Source organism: Anabas testudineus, chromosome 8 (genome assembly GCF_900324465.2).
Source record: "Anabas testudineus chromosome 8, fAnaTes1.2, whole genome shotgun sequence".
In the NCBI taxonomy this organism is placed as follows: domain Eukaryota; kingdom Metazoa; phylum Chordata; class Actinopteri; order Anabantiformes; family Anabantidae; genus Anabas; species Anabas testudineus.
Window position 1 is genome coordinate 4704280 of NC_046617.1, and position 25479 is coordinate 4729758.

Genomic DNA, 25479 nt, shown 5'->3' on the forward strand with positions numbered 1-25479 from the left:
ATCCAATCTTAAGACCTAGTTTCTGGCAGCCCTTCTTGTAAAGGTTTTATAAAACATCTTTGATATTTGCAATTGACATCAGCACCTGATGACATCACAACTGAAGGAGATGTTGTTGTGAGTTTGTTTCATGCGACAGTTTCAAAACTGTTACACTGCTACCAGTTATACTGACATCGACAAAAATGTACAGTTCAAGGTTGCAAAGTATTTTTGTTTCATCATTCTCTATTCAGTGAAGACATCACGAGCATGATGCAAACCCCTGGTAAGACTCAGAAACAGAAAGGCCAGGCTGCAGTTCACAAAGACGTACCAAAAGAAACTGGTAAAGCTCTGGGACAATGTGATGAATCAAAAAAGCAACCAAAACTTTTGAGGGTGAGGAGGTGACATATCGTTGCCTGACTAGGTCAGTCACTTTATCTCAATCTGACTGAGCTGCATTCCACTGGCAGAGAGACCTCACACCAAGCTGACAGGAGCTGCAGTGAAGATTTGGAAGAGCATCTGCAGGGACATTACAAAGCGACTCCAAGCAAAGTGATTTCTACAAAACATCAGTCAGTGATTTAATTTGACTGCACATTGGCTTTTGAACACTTACTGTTTGGGCATTGTGTGTTAAAAGGGCTATATGTGCCACACAGTTCTTTACATATTGATGTAAACCTTCCTAAATTAAACTTCAGAGGCAGTTTTATGCACTATCGCAGGTCTTATGTGGTCTAATCTTGATAGCACTCCTCCTGTGGATCCCTTTAGGAAAGTCCTCCTGACTCAGGTACAGCTTTAGATGTGGTCGCCCTGCTCCACAATGGCTGCCATCTCCAGTTTCAATAGTCTGTCAACTTTGCGTTTACCACTCCCCCGTCTCCCATTGTGTTGCTTTCATGGAGGAGCTAACTCATCTACTTGCTCTGAGGAAAGGAACTGATACAGCTGCAGACTGGGTCTTATCATCACGCTGACACAGATGGCAGATGTGCACACAGCTCTGTTTATACTAGATTTGGTGTCTGTATAAATAGATGTCTTCACACATGCTCTGGATATAATATGACCCTCTGTTGTAATACATCAAAAACAAGAAATGTAAGTGATATATATAAAGACTGGAAAAGCAAATGTTTGTGGATAGAATCTGATGGAAGTTCGACTTGTTTGGATAAATTCAGTTTGAGCCTCTGCTTCCTTTCATTAAGCCTTTTCTCCTCTCTCCATATGACTAATGTTGTGGCCTCACTGTCGCCTTTCGGCCTGACAGTCAGTTTTGTTTTCTGTTTGAGGAACCAAGAAAAGGGGCCACTGAGGGCTCGGGGGCCGACAGGAGGTCAGTCTTTATCAGCCAGAAAACCTCTCCCATGTCACAGGAGTGTCTATACGACCGGCGTCTACCGTCATCAGTAACCTCTGACCTCTGAGGATAAATGTGGTGCGTGTCAGGAGGTGAAGAGTTTGAGGATGGGTCAACAAATTATCTGTCTTTTATCTGTTGGCTAAACATAGACTGAATGCTGAGGCTGTAACATATCAATAGTAGGCAGACAAGAACTTTAACTGCCAGTATTACAGAGGAAATTGGATTTTCTGCAGATGTGCAGCATCCAAAATATGCTGTGAGGGGAGCATTTGTTACCTTTTTTGACTGACAGGATTCCAAACAGCAACTCGACCCTAAAAACCTGTATATATTTCATAAAAGAATACAGCCTTGGTATCAACTAGTTTCCCTACCTTGTATCACTGCAATCAACATTGCCTAGGCTAATTTTGACCTTTAATAATAAAACATTTCAGAGGAGACCTAGATTGTATTCAGTGATTGTAATCAAGCAGCTTATTTGGGATGATAGAAGGTAGAGGTGGTGGAGTTTCATGCTGTTAGGCTCAAATCCCTACATCCATTAATTTATTGTTTTATTAGCTTAACAGTGGTGTCTATGTTTTTTTGCTCTGGATTGTTTTGTAGCACCACGTCTGGTAGCTCTAAGCTGTCTGAAGAATTACATTTTGACTTCTGCTGTAGTCACACATTTGGACTTTAACATTTAATATGCTGGCACTGTCCTTGTCGACTGAAAGGACACAGGAAAGTTGAGACATGACTAACTGTGAACCACTGCAACAACGACATGGAGACAGCAGATTATATGTGTAAGGAGGTTTTGTCTAAGGACCACAACTGGAGCTAGGCCTTAAACTCCAGTCTCCCACATAGATGGTGGCGATCTTACCACTACACTATCCAGCCTTCTACAATTTAGCTGATTTTGATTCTCATGAAACGGAAACTAAGAGTTGGTCTCTGTTCGTCAGCATCAATCCCTAAACTGACATTATTAACATGTCAGGTGATGGACTAAGCTACACAGTATCAGGTCCACTGTGAGCATATTTTAATGAATTGGTATAGTGCTAAAGTAAATCTCTATCACAATATAGCAACAAACGTTCTAGCTGGAGGAACTCCCATGTGATGGCGAATGCAGAATGTGAGTGGCAGGTGTAGAGGAGGATGTAGACCTGAGTCTCTCTGACGATGACTGCTAAATGTTGGTATATGGTCCCCTGAGCCAGCTGACAGGCCTGTTTCTGCTCCCTGAGGGACTTCCTGCAGACTGTCACGTGACTCCCACCTATTGTTCACCACCTCAACACACCCAATCCATCACCATAATATGTTACACGAGAGCTTTTTAATCCATTGTTACTGAAGACAACAACCTATTAAATGGACAGGGGACATGTTTTCTCCTGCATCCACATACATCTCTGAAGCTTTTTTGCTCATTAACAAGATACGTTCTCCAAGATGAACAGTTTACAGACTCATCTACATCTTTCAGCATGCTTCCTATGATTTTTTGAGGAGTGCTTGTGACCCAGACTCCGTCCTCCTGACATCTGGTGCTTCGCTATCTGCCCCATGCCCAACCGCTATCACCCAAATCACAAGGAGCTCCCAGATGGTGCCCAGCCAGGATTAAGAGGAATTATAGCTCTAGCGTGGGAAGGGGGGTGCAGGGTCCAGCTTTGTTTATCAGGTGCTGTGGAATCTCATTCTCATCACTGTGCTATTTACAGTCAGCACACTGTGACTATACTGCTCCATTGAATTACCTTTCAGCTGACCTTAATTTACTTCTAAAGCTTTTGTGGAGACAGTAAGACAAGAGATGAGTTACATGTTTGTGGAACTTTGTACCATAACGGAGTGATTTAAAACTAGTAAGGTATTATTTTATGGGTTGTACATTTGTTTTTCTTCAAATGAATCTTTAAACAGTAAAAAAGTCAAATCTATAGTCATGAAAAGTAAAAAAAATATTTATTATACATTATTTTTAGCTTTCCTTCCATGCTGTTAAGTGAATATAAGGAGCTTCTTTGTTAAGATAAACAGTTGGTGGAGCTGAATAAAAAAGAAATCCTAGTTTAAAATGTTTTAAAAGGCTGTAGACTGGTGGTTTTTAGACATTTAAACCTTAAACAAAGGTAAATGAAAGCCTCCTTGGCCTATAACATCCCCATCTGTCTTTTTTTAACAGAAGCATGCCACAGGAGGTATTATTATAGACGCAGTGGAGTGATGTTCTATGTTGAAGCTCATCAGTGTCCCATTGATGGAGCGTCGTAAACCTGTCGCCTTTCGATGAAAAAGCTGGGCTGTTGAGAAGCGAAACAAAACAGCGAGTCTCTGCTGTGAGAGGGGCGGACTAACTCCCACTCTGAGTGTCTACTGCCTTTTCACACGTATCTGTCCTATGTTTTATTCATGAGTTTGGGTTTAAACTCGGCCCGGCCAATCACATCCTACAAAGTCTTCCCTCTCTTGAGCGCTGGCAGGACCCCTGTCTTACGCTGCAGCTCTTCTCCGTTTCTCCTTTCAGGTCCTTTCATGCTCAGACTTTTTGTGCTTTTATGAATTCGTCTCAGATATCTTGAGAATCTCACATCAGTCCTAACTGACCCAAACATTTCTCAGGTTCTATTTTACTCAGCTTTCCCTGTGTAGGAAGTCATTCCTGTCTGTGCTAAAATGGCCCTAACCTGTTATGGGCCGCAGGAAACTTTGATCAGGAAGAAATGCTATAAGGTGGGGACATGTCAAGGATGAGGAGCATTGGGAACAATGAGCTTTTTAAAAGATGCTGTTTATAATGTTTGTGACAGACTTTTGCACTTTCAGGGCACAGCACAGGTGAACATGTGGATTAAAAATGGCGATATGTTGAAAACTGATTTTTACAACATTATAGGAGTGAAGTGATAAATCTGAGGAGTAATTTGTCAATTACAACATCACTGAATGTGCTTAATACATGCTGGTTACTAAGTACAGATTTGAGGGCATGCAGACTTTAGTAACTGCTACAATTACTGTGGCTACTGGGTTAAGATGTTAACCACTCTTTGTTGAATCTCTCTCTCTTGTTTTCTGTGATCTCTACTCTTTGTCTTTAATAAAGACACAAAATTGTCCAGATCACGCTTTAAAAATCAACCTTTTGACTGAAAGTGTGGTTCAAGGTGTTATTCTACCTACAGTCAGTATAGGTTGGTTCACTACTACTGCCACTAAACTGGATGGAGTTCTAGTGAACCTTCTCATTAAGGGAGTCTGAAACAGTTTCAGATATAAGCCAGATTTGCAAATTAGTTTCTTTCTCCAGAAAATCGTTTGCCGCAGAGCTTTTTGTGCAAATTGCTCGCTGCTCGCAGTCAAATGTCTTGCTTTTTCTGCTGAGTTGTGGGGAATAACTGAGTTACTTGACATGCCTCAAATATAACTGGAACAAATTCAAAGATTCACACCCTCGCTGCTCCGTTCTCACACTGAAGAAAACCCAGAAAACAGGATGTTTCCTTTACATAATGTGTTCTCCAGTCTTAGGAAGGGTCAAGCAAACACAGAAGACTGATTGTTGAGCTAATCAGTCTCTTCTTACTTAGTGAAACTCTGGTTGCTCTACTTTCCAACTTCAACCCAAGAGGATAATGAGGAGGAAAATGTCTACTCTCTTCCAGACAGGACAGGTTTGAGGGAAAGGAGCAGACAGTGTGTGAAATTCTTCCTCTGTGTTTGAGCTGATAGTGTTTGCCTGTCAACTCTACCGTTGGCGTGTTAAATGTTTAATTGGTCCACTAAACAGACAGATCATCTAAGGCTTTTAAAGTTAACCAGTCATATCTCTGAAAGGGAAAACAAGGCTCCTCTGTATGTTTAAGAACGAGGGGCCCCTCGGGACCTCTGGCTGTCCCGAGTTTTAGTCCTGAATCTGACATTAATGAGAAAGAGGAGGATACGGCACGGGTTGAGTCTTTATCAAGCATTTCAGAAGCACTCAGGGATTTTACTGAAAGTTAAATGGCAACTAACACTAGTCCTGCCTCAGTGAAGGTTAAAGATGGACTAAAAGTGGTACTGCAGAGCAGGACAGAGAGTAATAGATTAATCTTTGGGTTTTAGTAGAGAATGAGAATCTGATGTTGTGGCTTTATCTAGGTCTCAACCACAACAAAGAAATGATGATGACAGTTATTCACAGCTTTAAAATTCCAAATTCAGACCTTTTGTTTATCGACAAATCATGTAAGTGAGTGAGTTATTTAGGCTATACAGTTTATGCCAAAATATGTTTTCAAATCAAATAATTAACTAGACTAGTATACCGAACACGAAAAGTTTGGGATAAATTATAGGTATAAGAGGAGTTATTGTTATAACTAGCAGTGTGATGTAGCTACGCCTGAAATAATTAGTCAGTTAACAGATTAGTTTAAATTACTTTTAATAATCACTTAGAGACGTCAATTATTGTGACGTTGAACAGACAGAAATATGAATGAGAAATGCTTGTTACTGCGCAAACAGGGATTTATTTCCCACTTAGTGACTAAGTGAGAAATTTGGGCTGTTATTTTGAAACTAATTAAGTCACGTAGATTTTCAGCCTCTGGGACGTCTGCTGAACTGCTGCTGAACTATACAGTAAGCCTCATTCGATAGCATGTCTTCTTATTTTTTACAGAAGCACCTTCTCCAATATGATTAAATGGGTTTCTTCTAAAATTAGCTGACTGTGAGCATGCTCAGAGCAGTTGTAGACGAAACAGGTCCTCTATTCACTTTTTATAGCGGCTTTGAAATGAAAACTAGAAGATAATGAATCTAGTTTGAGGCTATAGCCTGTGTATATTGTGTGGTGTGATGCAGTGTGTGTGGAAGAGTAATGGCTGCTGGAGTTTTTCTTTATTTGGTGCGTTATGTAATAGATATTCTGCACCAGGCCCCTCTTGCTGGTTGGTTTTCTCTTTTGTTACTTTCAAACCAAAGTCTTTGCTTTTTTGTTGTTGTTGTTTTTTTATCTAGGACTCTGTGACGTTACAAGATGTGATGTTTGCTCTAAATAACACTGAATACACCTTTTCTATCTGTTTAAAGAGTAGAAAGACCTTTAATGAAACATCGGAGATTTATTCTGCATTATTGCTGCTGGACGGATTGTGGGTTTGGTTTACAGGGATAGAACAATAACAATACTGGACTTAGACACAGAAAATCTGACACTATAAAGTTGTAACATATAAAGTTACAATACATTTGCGTTGTTTTAGGTTTATGATTACATTTTACTCACATTCCCACATTCTATGAGATAAAATGAAGGACATAAGTTAAGTAAAATAAAAATAATGTTAAAAATTTTGAACTTTAATGCCCTGTGATTAAAGTCAAGTTTGGGACTTGAAGCCATTACGATCAATGATAAATTGTGGTGTCTAATGAACCGGCAAGTTACATAAAGAATCCACTTGTTTTGAACATCTTAGCAAAGTTTCAAAAAACCCAAAGTTCCACAACGCAGTATTGTATCTTTGTGTTTGTAAAGCTTCTCTACGTCTAAATCTGTTTCATATGCCTGATATTCTGCTTGAAACTGCTCTACTGATGGGGACTACATAGAAAATAAGAACTTTCTAATGAGTCTGTGACTTATCCTGCTCTGTGCTCTGCAGTACAAACTTTACTGTTTGATACTGAAATAAGCAGCTATAGTCGCAGATAAACTGGGAGATACATCTTTAAACTCAAACTCAGTTTGGAAAAATGAAAATGGAATATGAGTGCTTAATTTGAGCACATAATGGGAAATTGGAAAAACTAACCATTATTATTATTATATTTTTTTTTATCTTGAAAAGAAAAATTTAGTGTTTTTTCAGTCTTTAGATTTTTCATTTTAAATTGAGATCTGAATGAACCAACAATATATTTCCTAATATCATCCTCAGTTTGTCAACAGTTGAGTTTTCCTCCAGCTGCTGACAAAGCCCACGTTGAAGATTGACCAGTACCTCATATATTACCCTGAATTCTCTGAGGTAATATCACTAAAGTAAATGTGTTCCTCTTAATGTTAGGAGGTTCAGAAGTTCGGCTACTGTTAAGCAGACCGTCTTGTATCTGACTTATGAGTTTTGATTTGACTTTGGCTGTGTATGATGAACATTTCCCACCACTGAGAATGAGTGGAATTTAGAGAACCCTAATTTGGGTCAGAACTGTGGTACATTACTAAAAATGGCTGTATTTTCACTGGGAAATGTTGGCTTGTGCATATATGCAGTATGTGGCTGTCCAGGCTTTCTTATTACAACACCTTAAAACGGACTAATGTTTTAAGATCAGTTCAGTCTAAGGCTCAGAAGAGGCTATCAGCTCAGCGTGAGGTCTGACTCACAGCTGTGTACTTGAACCTAAAAGTTGCAGTTATTTTTTCCCCTCAGAAAATCCCCAGAATTGTATCTGTGCCAGCCATTGTCAGTGCAGCGGAGTGAATTTGAATGCAGAGGGAAGAATAGACGTGGTGATGTCATGGTGTCGGCATGTGGACCCCATAGCAATACGTTCGATCCCCCTTTTCCCTGGAATTTGACTCGGGTGAAATACAGTGTGCAGAGCGCTTCCCGAAGTTTTCAGCCAACGACAAAGAGAGAAAGGCGAGCATGACCTCATGGGTGTTGCAACACTGCCAGTTGTAGACTCTTGCTGCTCTTTCCCAGTGAGACGACTTCAAACAGAATCTCACTCAGAGGCTGAAAAAGTGGCCCTGGTTTGTGGAGGAAGTTGTCGAAATGTGGGGCTGCAGTGCAAAAAAGGGCGAAGGAAACTTTCAGTGTTCACTTTAGTGCCTGATTTGATGTAGTTTTAGTTTTAATGAGTTATGTCTTCCCTTGGCTAGTGGCATTTTCAAATCCAATGCGGTGTTCAGAGTTACTTGGCACTGAAAGTGTTTCGACAGTCCAGTAGGAGTTTCTTGAGGCTGGTGTAACACATTTTGCTGCCACAGAGGAAATAAATTCACGATGACTGAAAATATGTTCATAGCATCTCTTAATGTCTTTGCTGAAGACATGAACCAGCCAGAAAATCTGTCTAGCAGCCAAGAATTACAGCTGTCACAGCTTATGAGCTCAAGAAAACAGTCTGAGAAAATGATTCTGACTGCTTCAGCACGTGAAAGTGTGTGACTGATAGATTAAATACACCAATGTGGGATTTAAGTATACGGTGTTTCGTGTTTACTTATTCAAAGAATATGGCCACAACGGTGAGGACTCATTTGGTCTTAATGGTGTCTTCAGGGAAATCTTCCCTACAGGACGAGCATAAAAGTCTTTTTCTCAGTCTGTCTTGATCTAGTTTTAATGGTTGTAAAGGCACCGTAAAGGCCAGCTGTTGTATAGCAAAGCAGAGCAGCGCTTTAGCGGGCTGAAGTGGACAAAACAGAGCTGAATAAAGGAAGGAGCAGTGCTGCATCTGGTTCTGTTCACTGTCTGGGTTTAGTTAGACCCCGGTAGCTAAAACCACAGGTACAAATTTCTTTTAATCATAGTTTTGGTCAATTAACTGAACTCATTGCGATCTCTGTCTGCTGTACTTGTACTACTTGTGACCTTATCTCTGTTACTGTAAAAGGAGGCTTGATCCGACGCACCCACACTGACCGCCAAAACAGGCCTGCCTGGTCACATGCTGGAGGCTCTGGTAGTGAAAGGGGTGAGGGGACCAGTGGTATAACGGTCCAGAAACATGGAGGTGTGTCCATGAGGAAAAGTCCGCAATGAGCAGAGGAATGGGTGTGGAGCTGAGCTCACATCCCCCTGAACAATGTGCGTGGTGTGCTAAACCGTTTCTTGTTTTAAGTTCAGACAGAAACAGGAACACCTCACCTCCACCCTGAGACACTTGAAAGACAATACTTAAAAAGCTGCACAGAATAGATGGACGCTTTTTATTAAACACAGTCTATGGTTTGAGAAATAAAACCTACTGAATTAAAGCAGTTTTTCAAACGTATACTGTTGGTAAGAGAGCATTGACCTGTTTTTTTTAATTATGTTAATTAGAAGTGCAAGCTTGCAGTTCTAGTAAACATTTGTGTATGTTTTAGAGCTAAACAGTCAATCAGACAGAGTAACTGTTTGAAAAATGGTAAAGAGTAAATGGTCTGCACTATTTATAGCACTTTTCTACTGTACTGGTATTCAAAGTGCTTTTACACTGCGTCTCATTCACCCACTCGCACACACACACTCACACAGCGATAGTTGACCTAACTCACCGGGGGCAACTTGGAGTTCAGCCCAAGGACGCTTTGACATGTGAGAGGAGGAGCCGGAATCAAACCACCAATCCCATGATTGGTAGGCAACTGCTCTACCTCCTGATCCACAACCGCCCATAATCATCAAATAGTAATCTATTAAGTAGCAGAAATAGTGAAAGAACACTATTACAACGTCTTTAAAGAGAGGATTTCCTGCTTTTCTCTGTCATATATCATAACAAACCAAGTCCTTTGAGAATCTGAATGAATCAGACATGTTGGAGCAGCCATCCTTTCTTTTCTTTCTGAACTTCATCTCTCAGGTTTTGGAGACCACACATCTGTCACAATTACTGTGTCAAAACCATGAGAAGCATTAGGGAGGGGAATGAACGGAAGGACAACATTTGTATTTCTTGTTTTAGCCTTTTAAGGATTAGTAATGACTTGCTGTACTGTTCACTCCTTTGTTGCTTGTTGTCGTGAGTTTTCACAAAGCTCTAATTTCACTGTAATTATTACCAAATTACACAACAGTTTCCTGGAAGCATTACAACAAATTACAGGAAGATGATTGGGTCTGCGATATAAAATGATGACTGAATGTCTGGATACTAGTGCTGACATGATACCTGTGATTTATTAAAAATCATTTTTGATCAATTAGTTTGAAAAGTCTTTCTACAAGAGCAGTGTGACTGAACTGTAATGTAGAAAATCAAATCAGTTGCTACTGAATACTTACTGTACTTGCTTTCCATATGTACATTATACTGCACATGGGATCTTTCTTTTATTTTCCATTTTCTTTCTGGTTCAACATTAACGTCCTGTGTTGAAAACCTGCAGGGTGAGTATTATAGGATTAAACTTTTTAATCTGTTATTGCATGCCTCGTTGGAAGACATGACTTCTGCTCTGACATGTCTGATTCACTCATCAGTAGCTTTCAGATCGAATTTCCTTCAGAACTCATTTTGTTTTCCACCCAGAGTCTAGACGTGCTTAGCTTTAGGACAACACGTCTTTCATTAACAAGCTGGCGTCATAATGTGACTTTTTACTTCACAATATGGGTCCAGGCTTCACTAAACCCACACGCCAGCAGGACCTAGATGGCTGTCGCTACACTGTCAAGAGTCCATTAGCTGCTATTAGGTTGTGCCTCGCCCCACTGACAGACATATTCAACAGGACATTGGTGTCAGTGCTGTGCTCTGCTGTCTCTCAGTTTGGAAAGCCTGAATAGTCCTGATCGCCATTTCCACAGTGGAGTGTGAATGCGGCTGGCGTCAGCCAGCTTCCATCTGGACCAACAGACATAAAATTATCTCGGCATCTTCATTAGGCTCTGTTGACTCTGGCCTCCTGGCAAATAGCAACCAAAACACACTTCTAACTAACTAACGGCTCTGTGACCTAAATGAAAGTGAGTCCTGAACCTGCAGACGAGGAGTGATATAGACCCGTCCCTGTTGATTGTTGTTTGCTTTGCCAAAGCACACACGATATTACCACTACGCCATCCAGCTGCAAGTTGTGTTGAAACATGTTCTTAACCTAGAGGTTCTTCATTTTTTCTTCACCTGAAAATCTACGTGAATGCTAACTAGACAATACAGCTGTGAGGAAAAAAACTGAAAATATATGGGAAAAATATTCGTATATATGGTGTAAGATTCTCAAAAGGTTTTGTTACTTTTCTTGTCATCTTTGGCTTTTGCACTGTTGGTTAAAGAAAACGAGACATTAAACTTGAAGCTGTCAATGGCATGGCAAGCAACTAATCCACAGATCAGTGAAAATAGCACTCCCAGCCACAGTGATATTATGATTTACTGTCTATTAAGTTGTTTTTTTGGGGGTTGACACTGTTGAGGAGGAATGTGAGGAAGTAAGAGAGGGACATTTTAAAGTTACGTGTGTGCTAATGTGTGTGTTTTGGAGGCTTTGAGCTGTAACCTGGCCGTGACTTGGTGTCAGAGGAAGAGAAAGCTAGGAGGGGGGACGTGTTTTGTGTTGACAGAGGCTCGCAAGGCGTGGACCAGCTCTCAGGAACAAAGCCAGGACTCTGAGCTGGGCCCCTTCTACACTTCCTTTCCCAACGTTATTGTTCAGAAAGTGGGAGGCTGAAGCATTGTGTCAGCTCGGACCCCTCCCCGAGGGAAACAACAAACTCACCGAGTGATAGACTGAAGGACAAGAGGAGCTACTGACTGACTGATACTAACCTCCAGTCGCTGTTTGAGCTGCACCTCCGCTTTTCTATGCACTCTCAAATGATCTCTGTTGAAATCTGTAATTTATCAAAAACATAGACCTCCTGCTCCGTATCACTCTCAACCATTCTGCTTCATGCACTAGACAGGAGCACTTGATGCTCAATGACCAGGGTTAGTGGCCCTGACACAGCCGTCTCTCTTCTACTTTCTTTTCTGTGCCTTGTATTTAGAACTGTATATTAATCAGAATTCAGAAAAATCTTAACAACATGCATAGAACTTTATGTATTGGAACACTTGTCAGACAATTCATGGTGACCAGAGGATGAATCCTATTGATTATGGTGATTCCATTATTGATGATTTTGAGTTGCTGCTAGCTGGTTAAAACCTCAGTGGACGAGAACAGGGCTGATAACGCTGACGTCACACACACAAGAAAGAGCTGATAAGACCAGCTTCATTCCCGCATCACCATCCTACCTTTGCCTGAACCTTTGCCGTTTCTGATCTCTATGAGATCCTATGCTCCCCGGCTCAGTTAGAATGTAAACAAAACATTTGCCATTAAAACTGGGTATCTAACATGTTTTTTTAATGGTTGACAGAGTTTAAGGCTGAAATGAAGTGAAGTCAAATTCCTGCCCCGCTACGTCCTGCCACTCCAGAGGTTTTGGCAAGACGTGAAATGCTGCAGCATAGAAATACAGAAAACACAAGTACACTTACTGCGGGAGCCAACAACGAACAGGAGGCTATATATAATACAAGGAGGGTACAAAAATGTTAGAAAGCCCTAGTTAAGGGTTTGATTAAGTGTTTAGTTTAAAATGCCAGAAAGCAGGAAAAAAAACATAATTATATCAAGACGATGCCTGCATTTGACATCAGATTTGAACTAAGAAAAGTAAGTAAGACATTTAGGAATTGTACAATTTGTTAGAATTCATCCAGCAACTTGAACCTGACACTCGGCAGCAGACACTGGAGAATTAAGAATTTATGCTCCTTGTAATGGTGTTCAATAAAGCACAGTGAGTCCAAACCAAACAGGCTCTCCAGGTTTCCTTGGGAGAAACAGCTCTGGTTTTCCTCTTAAGATGGGAAAAATGAGCTTCTCTGCTCACAGTGAGGATCCTGCTCAGAGCTGATAAATCAGAGGGTTTGACAGGTTTCACTGCTCTGGCTGTCAGAGAACAGCGCCAATCTGCAGCTAGGTGATTCATCACTTGTGGCAGGCTGTGTATTTTAAACAAAAAAGTCAAACTGGTGATAATCTGATGTCTGAAAGTTATTGACTTGGTGCCAGAAAAGAGCCTTAACTGTATTTTAAGACTAGGAATGAATCACACTTCATTGCAATACACTACACTTAAAGGCTAATACCAAATTGTATACAGTAGGCCTTTCTTGTGATGCCCTGCACAAAGCTGCTTACTGATCAGGAAGTGATCAAGGATTAACGACCAACATCCCAGGAAGAAGCGATTTATTAACAAAGAGTTCTTCCACCTGTTCGCGGATGGGCTTTCCCCTCGCAGTCTGTCCAAATGTTTGTAGAGGATTTAACTTTCTGTCAGTACAATTTGGACTTTGAGTTTAAAAGTACTGTTACTAAAATGTTTGAAAGCCATTCAATAGCATTTATTCTTATTGAACCATAACGACATACGGCAGTTTTCTCTGACTAGTTGTTTAAAATTCAACACCTGCAGTTTGTATTTATCTACTACAGAGGGACATTAAGTAAACTGATAAAACCAGTCTGTATTTGCATCTGTGTGATTGTTCTCCAGTTTGCCACTAGATTGTGGAGGGTTGGAGCTGCTCTTGTCTCTCTATTGTTCATCTCTGTCCAACAAGACTGAGCTTGAGGACAAGCTAAAGGGACAAACCTTCACCACGTCCTTGTCCCTCCAAAACACGGCAGATAAGACACAAGTAGAACTAATCTTCATTTGTGTACTGCACTGCTGCCGCCGTCCACGTTCAGCTAGCAGATAAGAGACAGACATGTCCCACTCCTGCTTTGGACAAACACTTCAGAGCTTCCTGTGTTCCTGTGCCAGGCTCTGTGAATGCCAGAGAAGGGAGGAGAGCTGGTGATTGGTGCCCATGTTTCCCTCTGAGACCTTCAAATCTTCAAACAAGCCTGCTGCATCAAACAAACGCACTATCACACAGTCGAGGTTTGACTAAAGGGGCATTTAAAGAAATGACAAATCATAAACTAAGACTGTGGTTTAAGTTTTTAAAATGTGACTCTTTAATAATTCTACAAATTAGCCGTATTATTTGGTGTTGAGCTGAAACAAAGTCACAGTTTTGACTTTTAAATCATATAATAGTGAAACTTGCCCATTTTCAAATTATATTCAGTATCCCTTGACGTCTAGGGGGATTCATATATTTTTTATTAAATGTGAAACCATTATCAGATACTCGTATTTTCAAATTAAGTTGAACTACTTCATTTGTCTCCAACATTGAAGGTGAAGCTGCTATGTTTTCAGGCACTATGGCAAAGGTGTTGCTTGAACAAGAGCAGGGGACCCTGCAATTAGTGGACGACCTGCTCTACTATAGCATCAGTTATTGACTCTTAATCAACAAATTAACATTAGCTTTCATCATTAGCAAATAACTAAAGTTCTAAATAAGTAAAAGTCAAAATTGAGTTTAGTTAAACCTGTGATGTGGGACATGTTAAAGGTTCCTATGTATCAACGTGTCACACACATTTTGTATGGTACATGATGCAGTCAGGCGTCCGCAAGAGCAGCAGAGACAAGGGAAGGGTTGAGGAAGGAAAAGAAGCTGGTCACCTCAGATTTCTGCAGCCACGTTCAGTGTCCGTTGTGAAGTCTGACACCAGAAAAGTGGGGCTGGAGCAGCACATTGATGGAGGTACAACATGCATCACATGTTAGACTGTGAATTACGGAGGGAGTGCTCCACTGTCATGACATGTTGCTTCTTTCCGTACGTCGTGTGTATGATCATATGGTAACCCGGTAAACAGTTCTCTGTGAGGTCAGAAACCAGCTGGAAGCTTTCAGTCCTGTTTTATTAAGCAGCTGAAAACATGAATTGTTTTTTTTACAGCTGCTTTTAAACTAGAACTGTTTATATTTAGACTACTAGATGTAATCTACAGTATAAATCTTACATGGTAGGACTGGGTCTTCTGCTGTTTTTCAGGGAACAGTTTCTGACTGGAGTCTGTTGTGGCTTGTTTGGAGGGAGGCCAGCCTTCATGAAAGAAAACGTAGACTTAGTGCAGAACTGGTGCTCAGCTTTTGCACTTCACCACAATGAGAAGAGAGAGGAAAATGACGGGCTGCCATGTTATCGTTCGTTTATTGCTTTGTCCCAAATACAGCAGTTTGAGCCCTGAGAAACAAAATGGTGAATGAGGCGTTGCCTGTAGACGTATAATCATAGATTTGATACTCACAGTGGTCATCTAATTTTAGTCGGTGGATTTTTACAACAGATTCCCTTTCAGCCCGAGACTGGTCCATGGGCCTGATTCCAACGAGACCTCTCAAGTTTGCAGACTGCTGCAAAAACCTCCTCCTTGCGCTGCATTCTTGTGGCAGCCGATCCATGGGACGTTAAACTTTGAGCCGAAATTATACCAAGAGGCTCAGTCCCTGCAAATGTTCGAGCAACAGACTCTAGCTCTGCTCGGGCCTCTTCGCCTTACTCCATAAACGACAGTAAAAATAGCCTTGAACAAATGTGCAGCACATGATGATAACCTAGAAGAAAATGGCTGGCTACAAGATTTAACATCATCTGGTGGGTGTTTGCTGTTGGAAGTCACTGTGTTCGAGCAGTCAGTCAAACAATGCGTAGTGAAAGGGAGACCTTTTTTTAGGGATGCTTTACTTCCAATCTGCAAACAATCAGAAACTGAGGGTCGATTTATGGTGCCTAAGTTGTGAGCGTTCAGGCATCCGTTTATATGCAGTCTGAGCAACCACACTGGAAAGTGGCGTGGAAGGTGGCTATCACAGAGATTGAGGAAGATGTACTAGTGTTTGGAAATTGAGATGGCAGTATACATTTTCAGGCAGTCTCTTCTTGAAATTGAGAGTGAAATTAAAAATGTCAGAAATGAAAAAAGTGAACTCTGATCTATTGAGTCACTGAGTGATGTGGGTGTGAATGTGGTATCATCTGTCCTGTAGGTTGACTGTGGATAGTCTAATGCATAGTCCTGTGTTGTCATGCGACCTGCAATACTTATGATGGAAACAAAGGAGTGGATTGGTGGATGAAAAAAATGCAGGACTTTGAAACAGGACACCACTGTTGATTTATTTCTTGGTTCACAGGGGTTTTTACCTTAATGATGTGCTTATTCTAACCTAACCATGATCCCTAAAGCCAATTAAGTTGTTTTTGTGCCTGAATCTGATCAGACATTGGCTGTTCCACAACTTTAATCATCTTGATTAAAGTTGTAACCATGTAGACGAAGGACGCCTTACTGCACGTAATGGCAAAGACCCGATATGCCACTTGACAAACAAGTATGGCCAGTATGCTGGTCCTTAAGTCTGTTTCCAACTTTTATGCCTCATACAAGAGGAACACTGTTTTATGTATTACAATTATATTTCTTAATTTTAAACTTTTCCACTCCAAACTAGCAGTAACTTACAAAGCATTTTACTACGACTCCTAAAGCGATCCAATCTGCTCATTAATAAAAAGTCCAAGATGATTTTTGACGCCAAATGCAGGTAACTTTTCAACATTATATTTTGCTTCATGTTGAAACCTACCTACCTGACCTCTTTTTCTTAACTCTTATGCACATTTGAAGGGAATTGGTAAACTCTAGTAGCGAAACCAGTCTTTGGCTTTCCTCCAGTAGGGTTTTTGGTGTTGTTTGTTGTTGGTGTTTGTCATAAAGCATGTTGAAAAGAAGACTTTTAATGAGCAGAGAGTTTTCGCTCTCATTTTCCCTGTATGATCAGTGTGTGTGTGTGGTTTTTCCTTTGGCTTCATTTGCTGATGTATTCTACCTAATTATAAAATCCAGATAATTACCAAAGCAGCGCTCCAATCCCCAGAAGGAAAGCCTGCTGCATTTCCCCTAGATGTTAAAAACTTCAAACGAGCTATTGTTAGGGGGTGAGGATGGTGGCGGTGGTTAATTTTGGAGGGGCGGGGGCATGGATGTTAAAGTTGACATACCGCCTCATGCAGCCAAATTTAAAGACTCACTCAGTATTGTGCTGCTTTCTGATGGTCTCCAGCCTGTGGGTGGGTCCAGCTTTCCCATCCTCCCCTGCAAAGCCCCTGCTGACTGACCTTTAACCTCATATGACCTAACTGCAACAGGGTCAGATTCACTTTTACATGCATTAAAAAACTGGTTACTGGGATAAGCTAGAATCTGGGTGTTTGTTATTACTGTAAAATCTACACCTCTACACCTGAACCTATTTTAAAAGCACGACATATTTACTTTAAGACTATGTTGTAGTGTCCTTTCTTTGTTTCTGAGCGACTTGACTGATTACACATCAAAAATTAAACTATTAAATATACACACACTACACTGCAGTGAAGTATTAGCATGATTTATAGGCAGATATCTTTGACAAGGATCCTTTAAATTACATTGTAAAGAATCTAAAATAAAATCAAACTGCAAAAAATGAGTTTTATTAAGTGGAGAATAATAAGCTATCTTAAACTTCCTGATGTAAATGTCTTGAAAAAGTCCTTTTCTCTGATGTCCATCACGAACAAACATCCATAAATCAGCTGCAAATGATTTAAAGCAAATACACTTTTTATAAGTGCACAACTTGCATCCTGTTTTTAAGTTTTCTTCAGTAACCTCAGTATAATCCAGTCCAGTACAGTAGCTTGTGCATCCATTGGTTTAGTGCAAATGGGAACTGCTAATAACCCATTCAGCATACTTAATGGGAATGATATGATAAAAGCTAAAAGTAATTATGAAATAAAAACAGGGATCAGTTTGCTAAAGCCAAGGCAACATTTTACTTGTGTTCTAAAAGGTAGATCATGCTGATACATCAAATTAAAGAGAGAGATCAACAAGCTATTTGTTAGTTTCAATTTTAGCTCTACAGCTGTGTCTAATGATGTTTCCTGTCTCACTGCACAGTTGCCAGTGTAATACTTGTCTCTTCGCCATGCACAAGCTTCCATATAAAAACCTTGTTGGAAAACAGTTTGTGTTTCCCTGCTCACTGATTACAGGAGCCAGGTTTTAGTAGAAACGAGGCCACTGCAGAAATCTGACAGTAACTGTTAGTAATTGTTAACCTGGTTTACATGAAGCAGTGACTCTGTCTCTGCACAGACCCGTGATTGTGTGATGATTCAGAATCAGCAGCGCGACCTTCACTCTGAGAGGCTGCGGGAGTGAATGCAGTATTCTGACTTACAGTGCAGAGTCAGTGACCGTGGCATTATAATAGTATGCTGATTAGTCACAGGCCAGGCCACCACTGTACCAAACAGAGCACAGCCTGTCAGAGAGTCTGACCAGTTTGAAGGCCGCAGAATTCCACTGAGTGAAAAGGGAAATGGAATAGCTGCAGGATGTCTCCGTCCACGAGGTCGGAAACTGTGCAAACTGGGAGTCTGTGGTGTAGCCACGGCAGTGACGACTGAAAGGCCTAGAGTGGGAGAAGGAGAAGCAGGGAAGCTTTGTCTGGGAGAAGATCAAAGAGTGGTGGAGTTTTATTCTTCAGCGTCTTAGCACTGAACCATCCTGTGACCCAGCAGAGAAGGTCAAGCCCAGGTCAGAGGCTAATGAAGATTCCTCAGGAGGTCCAGCAGATAGACACACAGGAGAATTTGTGATCAGGTGTCTCCGCCTGTTGAATGAACTCTCTGCAGGAAACAACCAGATATCTCCTCCCTGACACTGACTGGATTTCCTCCAGTGATACCACTCGTGAGAGCGAGAGTTCAGGAGCCTAAGGGGACCTGCCGTCTCCAGTCTGTCCCCTACCCAGCTGGGACACTGTCTCCTTCTCTCTCTGAGTCACTTTATCTGTGTCAGTGTCTTTATTGTCCCATACACCCTGCCAATTAAACCAGCCACACTTTATTTTTCTCACGTTGTTATACAACCCCCCATAGATGTTACACATTTACACAGTGAGTGAGTGAAGGCGTACTTCAATTTCACCAAACCTTTGTAACTCCCTGCATTTCAACACAGAACACTTCATGCTTTGTCTTATAAAGTATCATAGTATTTCTCTTATCTCACGATGGCCATTTTTCACTATTTTGTCTCTGACATATACACTAGTAAACCAAATCCACAGTAGTACTAGTAGTAGACCTGTGTGTTCTACACCAGTCGCTGACATTTCACATAACTGACATTTCACATAACAACAGGCAGTATCATTAGAAATTGTATTTATTTGTGAAGCCAGGTGAATCAAATCAATTAGTTAAACTTCAAACATGCTTAAAAGAATTTTCTACTTTCAAAAAGACTGAATTGTACTATATAGAAATACTACAATTGATACTTCCAATTAGCATTTGCTGCTGAATGCTGCTGCTGTTAAATGTTTCTACAAAATGTAAGCTTCAGCTTACCCTCAGCTTGTTGAAGCTCTGCAATTGGATAGTTTGTTAGTGAAATGCACCCTGAGTTATAGTTGACTTCTCTCTGTCAGTTTTATTATCTACAGGCTTTGTGTAGCTTTGCCAGATATTTTCAAAGATGATGTTCTTCCATTCTCATGATTTATGTCTAGTTTTATCTATGAGACTTTTACTGCATGATGCTTAAAATACCTGACTAAATGAAGAAAACAAAACACTGATATTCGGTGTTGTTTTGTGTTTTTCAGAGTTGCTGGGCTCCACCAAGAGACTGAATGTGAACTTCCAGGACTCGGATGGGTGAGTGATGAAGTCAACACTATAAAAAGACATTTTTTGGACACAGTTCTCACAGTGAAGGAGGTCTTGCCCTGTCTCCAGTCAGTGCTCTGCTCCCTCTGGATCTATGAAACAGTTTCCACTCTGCAATAACTTTTGCTGCTGCAGAACTGCATAACAGAGGGTTTAAGGTGTGAGATGGCTCGTTAGGTCTGGCTGCTGTTCGGTCACCTCATTGTGGAACTGTTCGGCTGAGTCAGCAGATTCACTGAGGTGGTAGTGACGTCTGGTGTCACGACATCATTTAAAACTTTGTGTTTTACCCTCTGTTTTTGAATCCTGAGCCTCATCTTCACTCTCTTTACTCTCTATTACCGCTTCAGCTGGTAGATTGCTGACTGGTTACATTTTCCCCTTGAAACTCATGAGCCTGGAAGGAGAAATAGACAATTTAGTCTTTCCTCATTAATATTTCTCTTTGTTAAAAGCTTTTATTATCCTCCGTGTAATATCTTGCATCTCCCTTCAGAGTCTGAGGTGTCTTATTTGTGTAGACTGCCTCATCAGTATATCTCTATCGCTTAGACATTGAATATATTAATATTTATTTTTATCAACCCCAAGCTTAACAACAATGTTCAGCTGGAACCAATGAGGTTAAAATGTAACATTTGTCATCATTATTTATCATCTCTGGATCTACAAAGTAAGCCAAATAGAATAAACATGTACCCAGAATAATAAGTGATGTTCTGTGTAGGGCTGGGGGATAAAACGATAATGATATCTATCACAAAACTCGAGCGACCTCAGTTATTACTCTCTAACTAAAATTAGTCTTGTTATGTTGTTAAATCAACAAGTCCATATTAAAAATCTCCTGCTAGAGTTGACATGCTACATGTTTTATTGACCTCCTGCTAACACATCTGTTGGAGCCTTTTCAGCTTTAGGACAACATTGTTGTCGTAACAAAAGCTCAAAGGGAGACGACGAGCTAAGAGTCTGAGAGGGCAGTAAAACAGAAGACTGTAGACCACTACATCAGTCCTGAGACACCATCAAGTGTTGGACTCCTTTGTTGGTCTTTCAGAGGGCAGAAGAGGAGCCTGGAGAAGTCATAGGTCAGGGAGCAGAGGCATAGACTATGACTGATTAGATAGGAGTGTTTACAAAGAGCCTGGATGACTTAATGCAATGCTGACAGCCAGGATGCAGTTATTTTCACTGTCTGAAAATTTGCTGATTATTTCCTCTATTAATCAGCCTGTTGTTTGGTCTACAAAACGCCAGATAAGGATGAATAAGGTCCTACAGCAGCAGACGCCTTTAGTCATTCTATGTCCAACCAAGAGTCAAAACATAAAGATAATTGTTTTTCAATTGATATAAAACACAGAAAAGTTGAAAATAGTTAAAAGGTGAATTAATTATCAGAGTGACTACCAAGAGGTTTGTGTTAATTGACTACTTGACTAGTCTAATGGTTTCAGCTCTATGTGGGTTATATGCCAACAGAGAGGTTGCTGTGATGAGATATTTTATATTTTAAGGAGAACTCTGACTCAAACCCTGTGATCTGTTTGGGAACAGCATTAGCATGTCTCAACTCTAATCGGTGCTTTTTCTCCCACTGAGCGTGTACTTTTGTCTGTGTGTGTGTGTTTGTGTGTGTGTGTGTGTGTGTGTGTGTGTGTGTGTGTGTGTTGGGACTAATAGCCTCCACAGGGACAGTAGCTCTTAGACAGGAAGAGGTTTTTTATTATTCATCAGTGCCACTGGCAGTTCGCCGGGTGATGGAGCTCAGACAAAGCTCCACCTCCGCTGCAGTAATCACGGTACAGCATCTAAACACAACATCCCAAACACACAACTTCCCACAATGCCTCGGTGCATGCCTGGCACGCCAGCAGCTCCGCTTGTTGATGTCAGATCATGTTTATACACAGTCAGCAAACAGGGGACTCTGTCCTGACGGGGTATTCTTCTTTTCTGTTCTGTCGCTGCACTAAGATCATCCAGAGGTTTCTGTGACTCAGCTGAACATGGAGAGAAGCTTTTTGTCTAATGTAATGTCTGTTGGGATTGAAAATTTAATTTTGACCAACTAGCAGACAAACCAAGCAGCCACAGTGCAGCAAGAGAAAATATATAGAGGTTTTTCATCAGAGTCACATCAAGCTTTGTTTTGGCCAACATATTAGTTTTGTACTTATGACACTGTCATTTGCATGTTTACGTAGTGTTTATTTTGTTATTATGTTGTTTTCTGTAAAGTAATTGCAGCTTGTTATGGAGAGGAGGACGTGTTCCTCTACTGTAGCGTTGAGCCGCTCTGTCTGCCTCTGGACCTGCACAGTTTGCCATTGTGGAGGGGGAAAGTAAATCCCAAGTCTATTAAGGTATCTTACAAGATAGTGTTGGGCTGGCTGGCAGCATTTGTTTTGAATAAAAAAAGTCTACAGGCTGAAACAAGTTAAGTAGCAGATTTAGGGAGATTTCATTTGGAAACAGAACATTTTTCAACATTGTCTTCTTTTTCTCTTCTACTACTGGTTTGGCACTTTGGGTCTTTCAGTTTGGAATTAGAGGAAACTTTTTTGTGCTATCATTAGAATAACAAATGTACGCATCAAAGTTGTACAGCTTTCTGAGGTCTCTGAGTGTTTTCTTGTTGATTTATTCATCAGCTCATTAAACCCACTGGAGGATCCAGTGCCTTTTGTCGAGCAGCTTGTTGACAGACAGAGGAACACTCTGAATAAGCGAGCAAATAAAACAGTAACATTCAGAATACCTTCTCAGCAGCAGAAGAAGAAGAAGAACAGAGCCGGAGGTTATGTTTAATGAAACAGAAAGGCATCCAGCTAGCCTCGCCAGAATTCTGTCTGAACAATAGCTGACATACTTTCCTCCTGGCTCAAATAGTTTTACATTTCGCCAAGTTTTCAGCACCAATCCTCCCCTGCAGATTAATTACACCCTCACTGATGATGTGTGGGAACCTGCAGCCCCTCCTCTCCAGGTGTATCTGCAGACCTGCAGTCTGTTCTGTGTTACTCGTATTGTGATTGGAGGAACAGTTTGGTTTGTGTGTGAAGACAAAGAAAATGTCCTGAGAGTACAGGTAGGACTGTGTTTGGACAGACAGACGTGAGGAAGGCGTGGAGGTAAAATCAGTCATGACCTTACACACAAATCAGTGTTACTGAGGGCGTGTTATTGTTTGTGCAGGTTAGCCATTCATCACTGAGAATATTTGTCTTGCATGCTGGTGTGTGTGTGTGTGTGTGTGTGTGTGTGTGTGCCTACTCGTCCGTCTGTGAGAAACAAACACGCCGGGAATAAAAGAGGGTTCTTTTCTACGTCCCTGTTAGGCAAATTAGTATTTGAGACTGTGCTGACGTCTCCGGCAACCCGTTGGCTCGGGGTTTGGTTGTGTTTCTATGGAGAGCAGAGGTGGAATGGGTCCCTGTGAATTGTAGTGGTGGTGGGAGCTCTGGCCTTTTGTCCGGGAGGAGACACCCGAGCTCCTAGCAGGAGGGAAGAGAAACCAGCTGGCTGCTGGGACAGAAACAGACACATCAGTCATACATGCAGTATGGCTCATCATTAATATTAATATTATTATAAAATGGTTAGTGCAAAGATTTGCACTGATTAAAGCAGGAGTGTGTCTGTCCCATCAGATGCTCCTGAGATGGACAGCGATATCTGAAACTCTTTCACTGTCAACAAGCTGTAGTACTGAAGGCTTAGACTCAAACCACAGCCAATGTAGTTATGTGTGTAAAACCCAGGATGCGCTAAAATATGCTTCAGCCTGCTTTTCTGAATTTATACCATGGGTAAAATGCATTTCATTATGATACATATGTAGTCAACTTATTAAAATTTAAATGCGGTATGTGTACACATAATCCTTTAACAATAAAGACAACTGTAGTATTTTAACAATATCAGTCAGTACTAGATTTGAATAGTTCACACATCACAGTTAACAATCTGAGCGCCTTATTATCAAAGGTTTAAAATACACACATATTTTTTTTCTTCAAGCCCAGAACAAGGCTTCGTCTAAACCACATCTGGTGCAGTGTGTGGTGACATCTGTGGGATCTTTCGCTGATTTTTTTACTGTAACTTCATGTCTGAACCTGCCCTCATTCACAAAATCCCCTGTAAATGTAAAGAGCCACTAAAAACAATAAAAAAATTTAAAAAAAAAAACACACTTTTATCTTGTAAAAGAGTAGAAACTGAGCCAAACACGTGATCTGAAAATGTAAATGTCTCGAGTCAGTTGAGTGCTGACACCTGCACATGGGAAGAGTCACGTTTACTGAACTCATCTGCACTGAACTGAGACTGGGAGTGTGGTTTTAGCATCCGGTCTGTGACAGGTCATTGAAAGGCCTTTATGTAAAGTAAAGACAGACTGATGGACAGGCTGTTTGCTAGACAGAAAGTATCACAAGATCAGTGTTTTTCACTTTCAATATGATATATGATCCTGCAACACTACAGCATAGTTTTTAAAGGCTTTAATGCTGAATGTGTGTTAAAATACTTAAGATTAAATTATTTCTTAGTTCACTACTTGTATTTAATTGTCTTTTAAAATGATTTTTTCAATAGTTGGCATGCTATGAGGGCCTGGTTCCTGTTTGAGAGGTTTATTTTCCAGAATGGCAGTGAATCCTTGTTACTGGGTAAATTAAGCTCTGTTTGTTCAGGATGTCTCATTGAGACAGACAGCATCAAGAGGCATAGGGGTGGTGGCAGTGTCATATTCTCATAGTTAGCAGAACATGGTACAGTGGATTATAAAATAACTTTTCTGTTTAAAAGGAGAAAACAACTCTACTTGCTGAAAATTTGTCATATTTACACATTCCAAGCTAATCGATTGCCCCGCCCAGTCGCCCCGCTGTTTCAGCCCTGCCTCGATGACTCCTGCAACCAGGCGGCAGTCACATGAAGATTTAGAGCCCTGTTAGATTGGTTGAATCTCTGGAGGAATGTGACACTATCAACAGGCATCCCTCTCTGTCTGAACACCAGTCTAGTGTGTGTTTTGTGAGTGCCTGTGCCTGTGCGTGTGGGGGGGGGGGGGGCTCATTGTATTTCATGCCACCATAGTGCATTCCTGCTTACACAGATGACAGCAGCACGGAAGGGTGAAGGAGGTTAGAAGGAGGGGGTCACAGCTCGCTCTCTGTCTGTGCAGCCCCCCCATTTCTTCTCCTTGATGACGAGTGGTGGTGATGAGAGGTGAGGTCACATACAGGGCCTCACTCAGATGGGAAGCAGAGTAAAGATTCGTGTACTTTTCAGGTGACCAGGACAGATGGGAGATTGTGTCTCTGCCGTGTCTTTCAGCGTTGAGTTCTGTTGTAATGATCCTGATCTGAAACCACCCTGCGTAGTGGCCTGCAGCCTCATAAAGGAACCAGCAGCTTAGCGTTGTAGATTATAACTACAATTTAGGACGTTGTCTTCCAGGCTATAATAACATTAGATCTGTTAGATAGTTAGACTGTGATCTGGGAATAAGGCAACAGCAGACAAATACAGATCATGTGAACCACTTTATTCAGAGGTCGAACAGAAAGTGAGCATCTAATTCTTTATTTCCAAACAACCAGTGTGCAAACACATGCACACATTTCATGTCCAGGTGCTGAGTTAAAAAAAACTCTATTTCAAAACAGCTAATCTGATAATAAGAGCAA

The 25479-nt window shown here is 41.0% G+C and overlaps 1 protein-coding gene across 8 annotated transcripts in view; it reads left to right on the plus strand.

Moving 5' to 3' along the window:
• The window catches only part of LOC113158895 (caskin-2-like), a 56844-nt gene that overhangs the window by 4409 nt on the left and 26956 nt on the right, over window positions 1-25479 (plus strand). For all 8 annotated transcript variants that reach the window (XM_026355210.2, XM_026355227.2, XM_026355236.2 and 5 more), the window contains exon 3: window positions 19714-19765. In XM_026355210.2, the coding sequence (XP_026210995.1) occupies window positions 19714-19765 (52 nt within the window). The remainder of the gene's footprint in view (window positions 1-19713; window positions 19766-25479) is intronic.